The sequence below is a fragment of the Clavelina lepadiformis genome, chromosome 4 (genome assembly GCF_947623445.1).
Source record: "Clavelina lepadiformis chromosome 4, kaClaLepa1.1, whole genome shotgun sequence".
Taxonomy (NCBI): Eukaryota; Metazoa; Chordata; class Ascidiacea; order Aplousobranchia; family Clavelinidae; genus Clavelina; species Clavelina lepadiformis.
Window position 1 is genome coordinate 16,580,467 of NC_135243.1, and position 13,318 is coordinate 16,593,784.

At 39.1% G+C, this 13,318-nt stretch overlaps 1 protein-coding gene and 3 non-coding genes across 6 annotated transcripts; 1 reads left to right on the top strand and 3 right to left on the bottom strand.

Annotated features, from left to right (window-relative positions):
• The first annotated feature begins 1,565 nt into the window (after positions 1-1,565).
• On the top strand, positions 1,566-4,569 carry LOC143452723 (uncharacterized). 3 transcript variants are annotated; one of them, XM_076953781.1, is made up of 7 exons: positions 1,566-1,719; positions 1,895-2,110; positions 2,576-2,745; positions 2,827-2,978; positions 3,142-3,300; positions 3,400-3,704; positions 3,917-4,569. In XM_076953781.1, exons 1-7 carry the CDS (start codon positions 1,628-1,630, stop codon positions 4,107-4,109), a joined length of 1,287 nt encoding a protein of 428 aa, XP_076809896.1. In that variant the 5' UTR covers positions 1,566-1,627; the 3' UTR covers positions 4,110-4,569. The 3 variants fall into 3 exon arrangements, with proteins under 3 accessions (XP_076809896.1, XP_076809894.1, XP_076809895.1); XM_076953779.1 differs by having other exon boundaries at positions 2,576-2,978; XM_076953780.1 differs by having other exon boundaries at positions 2,576-2,978; positions 3,920-4,569.
• A 998-nt stretch (positions 4,570-5,567) lies between these two features.
• Positions 5,568-5,640, bottom strand: Trnat-ugu (transfer RNA threonine (anticodon UGU)). The gene has a single exon. It is a non-coding gene; the product is annotated as a tRNA-Thr (tRNA).
• Positions 5,641-6,743: 1,103 nt separating this feature from the next.
• Positions 6,744-6,862, bottom strand: LOC143453563 (5S ribosomal RNA). The gene has a single exon (XR_013115225.1). It is a non-coding gene; the product is annotated as a 5S ribosomal RNA (ribosomal RNA).
• Positions 6,863-7,729: 867 nt separating this feature from the next.
• On the bottom strand, positions 7,730-7,848 carry LOC143454734 (5S ribosomal RNA). Its single transcript, XR_013116344.1, has one exon. It is a non-coding gene; the product is annotated as a 5S ribosomal RNA (ribosomal RNA).
• Positions 7,849-13,318: the final 5,470 nt, after the last annotated feature.

Here is a 13,318-nt window from a genome sequence, read left to right on the forward strand (position 1 = left end):
GTTAATCGAATATAGAAGAAAATGAGCCTTAATTTTTGACGAAGCACGAAATAAAAACGTTTTAAAGAAATATGCATTAAACTCGAGTTAATAGCATGGACTTTTTGGAAAAATATTGCCTTGTCCTGTTGACACTATAAATGTGAACACGTCTATACAATGAGCCCATAAAATAAAAGCAAAATAAGATTATTGGTATAAATATTGAACGCAAGACAAATAAATCGCATCAATGTTTATTATATAACTTAATCGTGGCTAAACAATGTCGTAGACCCTCTTCCATGCAACTGCGTATCAAATCGTGACAATACCACAAACAAGTGCAGTTTGCAAAATTGCTTCCTGTTAAAAGAAACTGAAATTATAAAAGCAATACACACGAAAATGATCTAATATCGGATGCTAGCAAGATTTTCATTGGAATAATTAATTTGACTTTCTGAATACGTTCACAAAAACACATTTTTCCAGACGTTTAAATATTTTTACAAAATCAATGATGTGTCATGTATGAGAAATAGGCTAAATTGGCTAGTAAATAGTCCGTTGATGAACAATGTAAACATTACTGTGTAAACCTAGTAAATCTGTAGGCTAATTCAGTAAACTGGTTGGTATTGTTAAGTTTTGAAAAATAGAGCTGAAATTGAAATTTTAAGGAGGAAAGTAACTTGTTTGTGTACGATAAACCTGTCAATATTATCTCTTGTTTGATGTGGACACGTGGTTGCGCTAAAAGATTTACACAAATCAAAAGTTGAAAAATTGAAACCGATAATCGTTTTCTTTGTTCCTGATTCTTCAAACAAATTAGCCTTTGTTTCCCGATAGGCATTGACATACAGTACACTATGAATAAATTCTTATAATATTGCGGATTTTGCAAAACATTTTTCTGCTCAAACGGAGAAACATGCAATAGCCTATACACAACGTTGGCTATTTACAATAACGATGACAACTGGAGCACAAACTGTAACGTTGGCCAAATTGTTACGTGTTCACACCATGTTAATCACATGACGTAAGCGTTTTATAACAAAAGCAAAAATTAAAAAATATCGTCAACGGAATAAGTTTTAATAGGTCTAAATAATTCCATCCAAAAGTTTACGTATCTTTGCTACAGTTTAACTAGAGTGTATAAGCTCCTGACCTAGAACTATGCTCTAGCTATAAGATCTGTGTGTATTTGTGTAGTTTTCGGATGACCTACACCAGACGTCTTAAGACGTCATTCATGCTTGATCCAAAGCATCGACGTCATATATAGAGTGTACATTGTGACGTTACAGTTGCCAGAACGTATAACGTAATTATGTACATAATATGTATAATAATTAGCGGCAAATTTGCGTTTTTGTGATAGTTTGATATAATTGAAAATTTATAATAATTGCTTAAGAGCGGCGAAAATTGAAAAATATTAACCACTTAATCCAATTAAAAACGTTTTGTTAGCGGTAACTACTGAAAATGTTTCTTTGTTATAAACTCAACTTAGGAGCAACGGTCAACTCAAGCTTATGGTCAACTTGTTTTGGTTCTTGTCCCACACGATAAAGAATTTTGTATTTTTGCAGATTTTTTTAAACTTAGAAGTATAATATCCAACTTAAGAAAAATGTGCCACGTAAGACTATTAGGTAAGCGCACGTCGCTGCTGTGCATGTTGGGAATGACGTCGTCGTTTTTCTTGGCCGAAATCATCGTTGGGTAAGATATTCTTAAAAACAGCGGGGCAAAATTGATATCAAATTTTCATATACGTCTTTAGACAAAAATATGGTTTTACTGTAAAGTGTAAATAATTGATTGTACAATAAAAAAGAATAAACATTGGTCTACATGAGATTTAGGTGTTCAATACAAATGTAAAACTTGTTTACAGGTATCTGACAAATTCGACGGCTTTAATTGCCGATAGTTTCCACATGCTTTCAGATGTTCTCAGCATAATTATCGGATTTCTTGCGGTCGTCTATTCGAAGAAAGATAGCAAGATAAATACGTACGGTTGGGCCCGAGCAGAAGTTGTAGGCGCCCTCTCCAATGCTGTTTTTCTCTTGGCTCTATGCTTTAGCATCGTTATGGACGCTATACAGAGGTCTCATTTTGCTTTCTTGACATTTAATTTTACTCACTGTTGTCTTAAAATGTAGCCTACCTTTCACAAAACTCTTGTAAAAAGTTTAATTTTTTGCCTGTATACTTTTTAAACTATTAAATTTTCCAAGCAATTATCGTCAAACAACTTGATAAATATCAAGAAACTGGCGCTAAGGGTTTGATCTTTAGCGTGCATGGGTCTTGAAATTATTAAATTTGCTATTGCCACGTAATTAAAACAATTAACGCGATTAACAACAAGTTAACAAATAAGCGACATTGTGGAACCAGTAATTTGGCCACCACCAAGTTCCGCCTGCAACAAGTGCATTTATTCATGATAAGTTTAAATCCGCTGAATATGGTTTGCGTGAATCAATGCAAATCAGTATTAACAGATACAATGATTTAATCATTCTTGGTAAAACAACATAAAATCAAGTAACAACATTTATCTCTTCAGGTTAGTTGTGATTGAACCGATCGACCAACCACTTCTTGTGATTATAGTGGGTAGCGTTGGCTTGTTGATCAATCTGATTGGCCTGGTTCTTTTTCATGGTCATTCTCACGGTCACGATCACAGTCATGACCATGGTCATGATCATGGTCATCAACACAATCATGATCACAGTAAGCAATGTAAAATTAGTTTGGCAAATATTTATCGATTTTTTCGTATTACCATCAAACTGGTTTCATTCTTAATCGCAGAATCAAACGACAGTGACAACAGAGATGTTGAAAAAGTGAAACAGCACGGCGGCTCGCAGCTCAACATGAAGGGAGTCTTTCTGCATGTACTTGGCGATGCGCTAGGGTCTGTGGTTGTGATCATAAGCGCTCTCATAATTTATTTTGTGGAGGTATAGTATTACTGACACGACGCGATCTCAAATCAAATGAATGTATTGAAGAATTTCAACATAAATTGGTAATTTATCAAACTAAAGTCGAAATCACGTTTGGTTAAAACTTAAACTATAAGTTATGGAATGCTTTGTTAGCTTTGTTTGTTTTATTATTTAGGAAGACTGGAGGTACTACGCTGATCCGGTCATGACTTTAGTCATTGCAGGAATTATTATGTATACGACCATTCCATTGCTAAAACAGTCTGCAATGATACTGCTGCAAACTCCACCACCGCATATCAAAAAGGATGAGCTGATGGCCAAAGTGAAGCAGGTGAGATGAAAATTTTTTCATCACTGGTAGACTAATAACGAATAAGTAATCTCAAGCATGTCTTTATGTTGAATTAGCCTATATTTTATGTGGAAATAGATCGAAGGTGTTTTGTCCATTCACGAACTGCACGTTTGGCAATTGTCTGGAAATTGCACTATCGCCTCAGCTCACGTGACCATGCATGGCCAAGACGATTTTGTTGAAACAGCGAAAAAGTTAAATCAAGTGTTTCACGACATCGGCGTACATTCTGTCACACTTCAGCCCGAAGTGTACGACTGTGAGGAAGGCAAATGGAAATGCGGTGTGCGAAGTTGCCCATATGCTTCAAAATCGGGGACAGGTGCACTACAGCAAGCGAACGAAATCATACTTTCTTTGTATGACGATAGTTGCACCAGGTGAGCTTATAATCTACACTATCAAAGTTATCGTCATGGTATGAAAATGCTAATTGCGATATCGTATAAGTAAACTGCAAACATAGAAGAATCATAGCCTTGTTTTAACCACTCCATGTATAATTAAATGATTTAAAAGTTAATAATAATAACATGTTTGGCATAAAAAGTACATCCAATATTTCGATTGTGAAATTGTCGTTTGTTGCCAGTAGTAGCGCTGGGAACGCCCAAAATGGAAACCAAACTTGTCTCCTTTCATGCGTGTCCGAACTTTGTCAAGAGTACCAATGCTGTACATCTAACTCTAATGGACAACCAAAACTTAACACGAAATCGAAGAACTTGAGTGGAAACGTCAATAATATTGAAGCCGGTGTTATTAATGACATAATTACATCTTGATAAACAAGAGGAGAGAAAAACATATTTCACCTGTTCTTTCGCTTTTGCTTGTTAACAATTTTCAAGAGTAAGTTCAAGTCTGTTGCTAGTCTGTATATTAGGTTTTAATGACACTCTCCCCAAGAAAGATTTCACAAGGAGGGTTACAGGCAACCAGTTCTAGTACAAAATGCTAATCTTTTATAATAAAATCTTCCGCTTGTACAAAACCATCAAAAAATTTGTGGTATTTTGATAAATTGAAATTCGTGTTTTGGGACAACATGCAGTAACAGTACATGGAGTAACTTATATCAATAGACCAATGAAAAGACAAAAATATTTTCTGCTGTTTGTAGTCTTTGCTCAAACAAACATGACTGTTTTAATAACATTTTTGTAAAATGCATGCAAATATTTTGTCGCAACTTAATGATACAGTCTATAACACGAAAATTAATGTGAATAAATCTAAACAAAATTTTGTGTGGAAATTAATACGAATACAAAAAAATCTTCAAGATTCTATCAAGGTTCACAATATCAGTATTATCAGGCAAATCCAAAATAAAAGCTTCATTTTGCAAATTTAGTGCTAAGATAGGCCTACACCAACCAGACACTTTTCGGGTAAAAACGCAACGTCACAGGACGAAGAGTCAACGACGATCGCCTTAACTGGATGTAGGTCTTTCAAATCTTCAAGTACAAGGAGAGTGATATAATTCACTGTAAATCAAAGTTCTCTCACAGTAGCGGATTAAGGCGAGGGCTTATGGGGCGGCAGATCGTAGACTATAAAGGGCAAAAATAAGCTCACCGGAATGCGTGTATGTTTATATAAGTTACATAAAATATAGGACCCGAGAGAAGATGTTGGCCATGCAGGAACAAAAAATATATATCGTACTTTGTACACCATAACTTTCGTAACCACCATAGCACATCGTATACTTAAATTTTTGGATCCTTGCTACAGAGCCTGTATTTTCTGATCAATTTGGTATATCCGTTTCCATTTTGTGCATTTCCTTGAAATCGACATCGAAAATTGTAAACAGTTACTGGGAATTGTTATTGCTTTGCTCCTTGGTGCATGCTGTCGTGCACGAAGAAAATATAAACCTAGACACCGACCTGCTCATTAGGTAGGCTAATACGGTACGCTCAATCTTGCGGCAAGTTTAAACTTATTAATACTAATAAGCTCAAAAACTCATAAACTGTAATTTGAAAAAAAACATGAGCTTCGTTTAACTTGCATTTATGAAACAACATGTTTGTTCTGCGAAAAAAGTCCGCGTCTTTTGTTTGTGCTGAGCGATAAAATTACATTGCATCACAGTGATAAACTTAATTCAAACAAATTCAACAAATCACTAGTAGGCTACCGTTGTATATACAGTAGGCTATACTGTAAAGTCGAGAAAGAATGCGTGCTAGTACAACCCCCACAAAACTTATCTGTGTAAGTAGAATTGCCTCCAGTGAGAATTGAACTCACGAGCCCTGGTTTACAAGACCAGTGCTCTAAACCCTGAGCTATGGAGGTGGTTACCATACTGTGCGCTGATAATATATTTTTGCAAACTGTAAAAAACACTAACCAAGTGAAACTGGTCAAGCTTAATCAATATGAGATCAATAAAACTTCGACTTTGACAAGAGCAATCTCAGAAATGATGAACGTCCGGGGCCATGATTTAGTGGCAAAGCGCCTGTCTAGTAGCAGAGCACGTTTTGGTAAGTGGATACGTAGGCCTATAACCTATTTATTATACTGATACGCTGGGGAACACATAAAATAAACTCTTTTCTGGACCAAATGCGATTTTAGTAGGTTAGTAGGAAAAAGTAGGTCACGCAGCCCATAGTTAAAAAAATTAGGCGATTAGGTTAGGAGAATGGGTACATGCAAAAGTAGATTTAAGCTGTTTATGGTTTAATTGAAGTTAGATTTATATTAGAAAGTAGATTTAGGTTACCGTGATATAAAATTTAAGTTAGGTTAACAAGGAAGTGTAAAAATTCGCTTCGAACGAACGGTGCACATTTCATCGTTGTTCGAACTGTCCGAACTATCCGAACTGTCCGAAATGTTGTCGCAGCTACCTGATTGATGCCCCTTCGCTTCCTCGACTTCATTCGATGCTTCTTCTGTATCATCCGCTTGTTAGGTTTCTGGAGACATAACTGTGACATGCCCTGCTCCATTTCGACGTCCATGGTCTCCGTAGCAAGGTCAGCGGAGGTTTTATTTTCTCCGTTTGTCATGGATTCCGGCCATGTTTGAGCGTCTTCCGCGATGTTTTCCGTTTTAGGTGGTGATGGCGCGTCCACACTGGGTCCGACCCTTTTGAAAACCTCGTCGTGGAGGCCCTCGTCACTGTCCACAACCTCGTTGAGTGAGTGACTTAGCCCGGATTTGTTGGGGTCAGCATCATTCACCTCGTCCAATTCTGTTTGTTCGTTCTGATCTTCGTCTGGGTCGTCTTCAATCTGTAAAATATATAAATATATATATTTACTAAATAAACATATCTAATATAAAACATGTTCAAAAATGATATTGATTAGAAATCCAAAAATAGTTTGACTTTTGAAAAGCTCATCTAAAAAATTAAAATGCAAACAAAATGTTCGAAAATTACGAAAAGCCTACAACACCCGGTATTCCCAGGCGGTCACCCATCCAAGTACTAACCGGGCCCGACGTTGCTTAACTTCCCAGATCGGACGAGATGGGGTGTACTCAACGTGGTATGGTCGTAGGCGAATGCTCGTTGCTAAAACGACGGTTTTATTCAAACAGCTTATGTTAACGCCTACTTCAATGTGCTTTGGAGTCGTATGAGTGCATTAAAATAATGGGTTCATGAATTGGTTAGGAATTTTAATATAATATAATATAATGTATTTAATATAATGGATTTATGAATTGGTTTACATTTGTTCATATCTGTTTCGGCTTAATATAACTTTTCAAACATTTTGCTACAATTGCAATTTGAAACAACTCGAAGTTGAATTCAACAGAACTCGATCATTTTGCTGAACTTAAAAAATAAAAAACTGTTAAACTTGAACTCGGAAAAAGTCGATCGAGTCGACGATCACTAACTGAGGAATCGTTATTAACACACAACGACTTTGACGTAACAATTGTAATAAAAATTTCATCTATTTATGCAGCTTGCATTACAATAAACTTCAAGGATTGATCTCAGAAAAACTTGGCATATATGTGAACTCGAACTTGAATAAGTTAATTGCGGGGAAATCGAACTTGACCTCAAATAACTGTATATGCAAAACTCGAAATTGAACTCGTCCTTGTAAAACCTTTGTGAACTCAAACTTGAATTTCAATAAATATCGATCGAGTTTGTAGCCTTGGGCTAATACTGACGAATTTTCACCAAACTGTCAATATTGCACGATGAAGATGCTTATTGCAAAGTAGTAAATTTTAAAACAACTACATAACAATACTACGCGGTCTGACCACTATGGAATAAATGTTCTCTCAATTCACGTTTCGCATGCACAGTTTGAAACAAAAAACTGTTAATCGATTATAATTATTTTTATTAGTCAATATTTTTTTTGTGTAGCATCACGTATTTGGAAAAAAATCAAAAAGCCTACAACACCCGGTATTCCCAGGCGGTCACCCATCCAAGTACTAACCGGGCCCGACGTTGCTTAACTTCCCAGATCGGACGAGATGGGGTGTACTCAACGTGGTATGGTCGTAGACGAAAGCTCGTTGCTAAAACGACGGTTTTATTCAAACAGCTTAGTTAACGCCTACTTCAATGTGCTTTGGCGTCGTATGAGTGCATTAAAATAATGGGTTCATGAATTGGTTAGGAATTTTTCATAACAATTTGCTACATTTTAAACAACATTATTTTGTTGACGACAAGCCATATTCCTTGAAGAAAACAGACATTAGAAAATTTTAACCAGATAAAAATGTTTGCCATGTTTGAAATATTATTAATGAAATGTGTCACGGTGTTGGAACAAATATTCAAGTGTATTGGTTTTTCAAGGTTTGGCTTCGCCTAGAAAAGAGCATAGTATTGGCCAAGGCTGCGAACTCGAAGTTAGCATAACTCGATCATTTAAATCAAGCAAAGAAGGCTTAGGCCTATGACTTAATCACCCATACAGAAACATAAATTTTAAAACAATGAAATATAGTAGACTTATTAGCAGAGTTGCAGTGATGCCGGAACTTGTCGCAGCGCGGCTTTGATGACACCACTGCGAATTCCTGCTCAAATACGAAATGTGACATGTAGAAACAATACAAGAACTGGCAGGCTTTTTTCAGAGGTTATAAGATCTCCGGGACTTGCAAATAAATGTTTGTACGATAGTATTTTACTACGCTGTATTTCTGCTTGTCCGACATTTTCCTCCAGTATACGCGTGAATTAATTATTGTCAGTTAATTTTCAATTATTTTAGCAAGGGTAAAGACTTCTAGATGGTCAAGTCGTTTATTTTAATGATTTATAGTACATGACGTGGGATGTAGAGTTCCCTTTAAAATTCGCACTCATCGGGTCCAACGTATAAGTTTACAAATTTTTTCTCTGAGTGTATGTATCTACATACTACAACTGTTACTTTTAAACCGATCCAAATATGACTAATCAAGACATGCTAGATATGGTGATAAAAAGACATTCACTTTAGCACGTTCTTGCTTTGAGTCTTTGACCATATTAAAATTAATTGCTAGGTGTCCTTAGAGACTAAAAACTAACATTTCATTTGCTTGGATACAGAAAAGCACAAAATAGATTTTATTGGGCATATATATAACATGAAAATGACGGTTATAATAGTACACGCCATCACTCATCGTATTATACAATTCAAGCTATGCATATGTGGTAATATCATTAAAGTGCATGTAGTTAATGGAATGTTTCTTAAAGCAAACCTTCCCTAAGTGGAATACCTGAAGAACTTACTTCGAATAGAAGTCGCGGCTGCAGTTTTTTTTGATCATTTTCGCGCCTTTTAATCGATGACGACTTCTTTTCAAGGGCGGCTTCCAATTTTCAAATCGATCGAACGAGACAGTACTTCAAAGAGAGCACCTGTCGCAGAAGCTCATGTATGTGAACGGCTTTCAATAGAGTAATACTTAACTTTAGCGGCTTCTAATCGAGGGCGGCTCCTATTCTTTTAATCAAGAAAATACGATATATATTCGTAGTCCGGGAGACCTATGCCGTAATCTACAGTGGCTTGCCTAAATTCCTCGTTAAATAAGCTTATTAGAGCATTCATTTTATGACACAATATTATTGCTGAAATTAACAAAAATTAATTAGGATTAATACATATAGGTATTAATTGTACATTTACAGTTTTATCTGTAACCAAATTTTTCCTTAGCCAGGAATCTTCCCGCTCTAACGGCTAGTCACTTAGCCGGTTTTGCCTTGTTAACTTTTAATGGCATTTTACTTAATAAAAACGATCATCTCTCACTCAAACCGAAACGTAACTGCCCACAACCGTCGCCCAGCCGCGCACAGTACTACACCAAACAAATTCCACGCGATGAAGGAATCAACGTGGAACGTAAAACACGATACTAATTTAGCCTTTGGGGTAACTACGTGAGACGTCACAAGAGATTTGATAAAAACAGGTGTACAAGAACAAGTAAAAGAACATAAACAAGTAAAATACGGCAGACCGTGAACATGCATAAAAACAACACAATGCAAAGAAAAGACGGTATATAATGTGGTGTCTACAAAACAGGTGCATAAAAATAATCCCGTGACATCCCCCCCAGACCAGTTCTTTTCCGGCCCCGGAAAAGTTATTCAATATCCGGGTAAAAACGTGTTTGTCTTCGAGCTCGCCGTGGCGGTAGGTTTCTTTCCGTCATGGCCGAAGTGGTCTCGCTGGGAATGGGGCCGTTCTCTTCGAGGGCAGGTTGACCTGTCTCTATTGTCTCGTTATTGCCCTCCTCTGTGATCCTGAGTTGCCCAACTGCCGAGTCTTCCCGTCCTTGACTACTGAATAATCGCTCAGTCGCGCTCGTATTGATTGATGTAGCCTCGGATTCTCCGGTGGCGGTATCCGTTGAATTTAGTGGTATGAACACCAAACCTTCAAAAGGAGAACAGTGGTTAATGCCATTATCCGAAACATGATCGTACGGGAGTTGATTATCACGCTTGTCCTCATTATGAACCCTTAATTTCATTCTGTTAAAATGAACCGTTTGTTCTTTGCCGGCTTCGTTTTTAATAGTATACGTGGGATGTCGTGCGTTCACTACCGTGAAGGGGCCCTTGTAAGGAAGATGAAATTTACGATATTCTCCTTGTGGGACCACTGGGTCTTTCAGCCATACTTCTTTCCCCACTTCAATTGGTAGCCCCCTTTGTCGTTGGTCGTAGAGGTCAGCCATCTTCGTTCGTTGTTTTCGTAGCGTTTCCCTCACCGTCTTTTCTGCAATCTTTAACCGCGTTTGTAAATCCTGAATAACCGGCGTTTTCAGCACTCCACCGGTCGGTGTGCCCAATAAATCCGCAGGTAAACGAAGCGTACGACCAGTTAATAAAAAATGCGGCGATACACCTGTGCTGTCGTGGCCGCTCGCGTTATAGGCCGCCACGACGGCTGACAAAGCTTGATCCCAACTACGTTGGTCTTCTTGTACGTAATTTCGTAACATGGTGATGATGGTCTTGTTGTTTCTCTCAACTCCCCCGTTCCCTTGTGGATGATAACTTGTGGTCCTTGTTTTTGAACAACCCATCAATCGTAACAGTTCTTTGAAGACCTCGCTCTCAAAGTTCCCACCCCGGTCGCTGTGGATAACATCTGGTACACCATGAACTGTGAACCATCGGTGGAACAAGATGTCCGCTGTGGTTTTTGCTGTTTGATTGCGCATGGGCCAGGCCCTTACGTACTTGGTAAATAAATCGCACGCCACCAAGATGTATTGAAAACCTGATGATGTCATAGGTAGGGGTCCCACGACGTCTATTTCTACTCTCTGCATCGCCCTATCTTCCGTGGACGGAACCAACCTCGCCCTTGGCTCGGCCGGCGGTTTCTTGTTCCTTTGACATAAATCGCAGTTTCGGCAATATTTTTCGGTGTCCTGTCTCCAACCAGGCCAATAAAATTTTTCTTCTACTTTGTGGCAAGTTTTCGTCAACCCTAAATGAGCCCCGCCGAGAACGCAATCGTGTAGTGACTGCAAAACAGACAAATGCATAGGTTCCGGGGTTATAAGTCGATAACAGTGTGTTCCCGGTAAACTGCGATTACTATTTGTCCACTAAACTGGGCCGTCAAAAGTGTGTAAATTTCCAAATTGGGCCCATAGATGCTTAGTCATTCTTGACAGGTTTTTAACCTGTTTGTACGGAGGTCTTTTCCCCGACTGTAGCCATCTCAAAGCGGGGGCAATCTCTGCGTCCTCTTCCTGTAGATTCAGTACTTCATTCGGAAGAAACCCGATGTTGCCTCTAAGATCTATGTTGTTGACTGTTTGCTTGGAATCTTCGAGGCTTGTTGCAACTTGTTGGTCATGCCATTTGTAGGGGAGGTTCACCTGTGTACCTTCGTTAGGGCGTCGACTCAACGCGTCAGCGTTTTTGTGTTTTTGTCCTGGTCGATGGAGTAGCTCAAAATTGTACTCGGCAAGGTGTTCTATCCATCGAGCGCATTATCCATACAACTCCTTTGACTGCCATAACCAACGCAACGATGCATGGTCCGTCCTCAGCAAAAACTTTTGACCTAGTAGGTGACACTTATTCAATTTTGTTGCCCAGACGACCGCCAGAAGCTCTTTTCGAGTCGTGGAGTAGTTCTTTTCTGCTTTCCCTAGAGATCGGCTACAATACGAGATCACACGCTCTCTGTCATCTATGACTTGTGACAGAACAGCGCCAATTGCGTTATCGGATGCATCGGTGTCGAGAATAAACGGCTTGTCGTAGTTTGGGTATGCCAGCACTGGTGCGGTACACAGCAAACGCTTCAAAGTAGCAAAGGCGTCCTGATGCTCTTCGGTCCACTGAAACTTCTTGTTCTTCTCGGTGAGTTTGTGCAACGGTGAGGCAATTTTGGCATAATTTGGAATAAACTTCCTATAATATGATGTCAGACCCACAAACTGTCGAACGTGTTTCACGGTGCGAGGTATCGGCCAATTCGCGACTGCCTCTACTTTCTCGGCGTCACACATCACGCCTTCCTTAGAAATTTTATGCCCTAAAAATTTCACCGATTCTTGAAAAAGAGAGCATTTGGACGGTTTCAGTGTTAAACCGGCTTCTTCCAGTCGACTTAGAACATCGCTTAAACGAGACATGTGTTCCCCGAATGTGCGACCATACACGATCACATCGTCTAAATATGCTAAAGCGCCGCGCCACTCCAATCCATTTAGAACGATGTGCATCAATCGTTGAAATGTAGCCGCCGAATTGCTAAGACCCATCGGCATAACGTTCCATTCATATAACCCCATGTGGGTGGTAAAAGCAGTAACCTCGCGGGACCTGTGATTCATGGGTATTTGCCAATACCCTGAACGCAGATCCAGAGTAGAAAAATAAATGTTACTCGACAATTCGTCCAGGCTCTCGTCGACACGTGGGATTGGGAAACTGTTCTTTTTCATCAGGTCATTTACGCGCCTGTAATCAACACAAAACCTCACCTCGCCCGATTTTTTCCGTACAAGAACAATGGCGCTGGACCAAGGGGATGTGGATGTGCGAACCAAGCCTTGCTTCTCCATTTCCGTGAGGATTTCTTCTACCTTTCGCTTGTCTCGAGGGGGTATTCGGCGATGCGGTTGTCTCACAGGGGCGCTAGTCCCAATATCGACATGGTGTTCTATCAAGTCGGTTTTGCCTAGATCGAATTGACTGGTCGAAAAACACTTCCAATGCTTCGATAATAAATTGAGTACTTCGCGACGTTCACTCTTAGACAGCTTCGTCCCTAAATCTACGCCTTCTTCGATAGCTTGCAAGTGATCACGTTGGGGTTTAAAACGATGTTCTTCTACCGACGCTACGGAGCATCTTTGGTCGGAGTTCACAATGCATCGGTTATTATTGCAGTCACACGTGGAGTTTAATCTCGAAACTAAAGCGCACGTGCCGGGCTGGTAAACATCACCTCCGCCGAATACAGAGACTGGATGTAGGGTGGCG

What these genes read in the sequence shown, in the direction of transcription:
- LOC143452723 (XM_076953779.1), top strand. Translation starts at nt 1,628, where the DNA reads ATGTGCCACGTAAGACTATTAGGTAAGCGCACGTCGCTGCTGTGCATG. An exon ending in TTGGCCGAAATCATCGTTGG is followed by an intron (nt 1,720 to 1,894) that starts GTAAGATATTCT and finishes ACTTGTTTACAG; the next exon opens with GTATCTGACAAATTCGACGG. An exon ending in TCATAATTTATTTTGTGGAG is followed by an intron (nt 2,979 to 3,141) that starts GTATAGTATTAC and finishes TTTATTATTTAG; the next exon opens with GAAGACTGGAGGTACTACGC.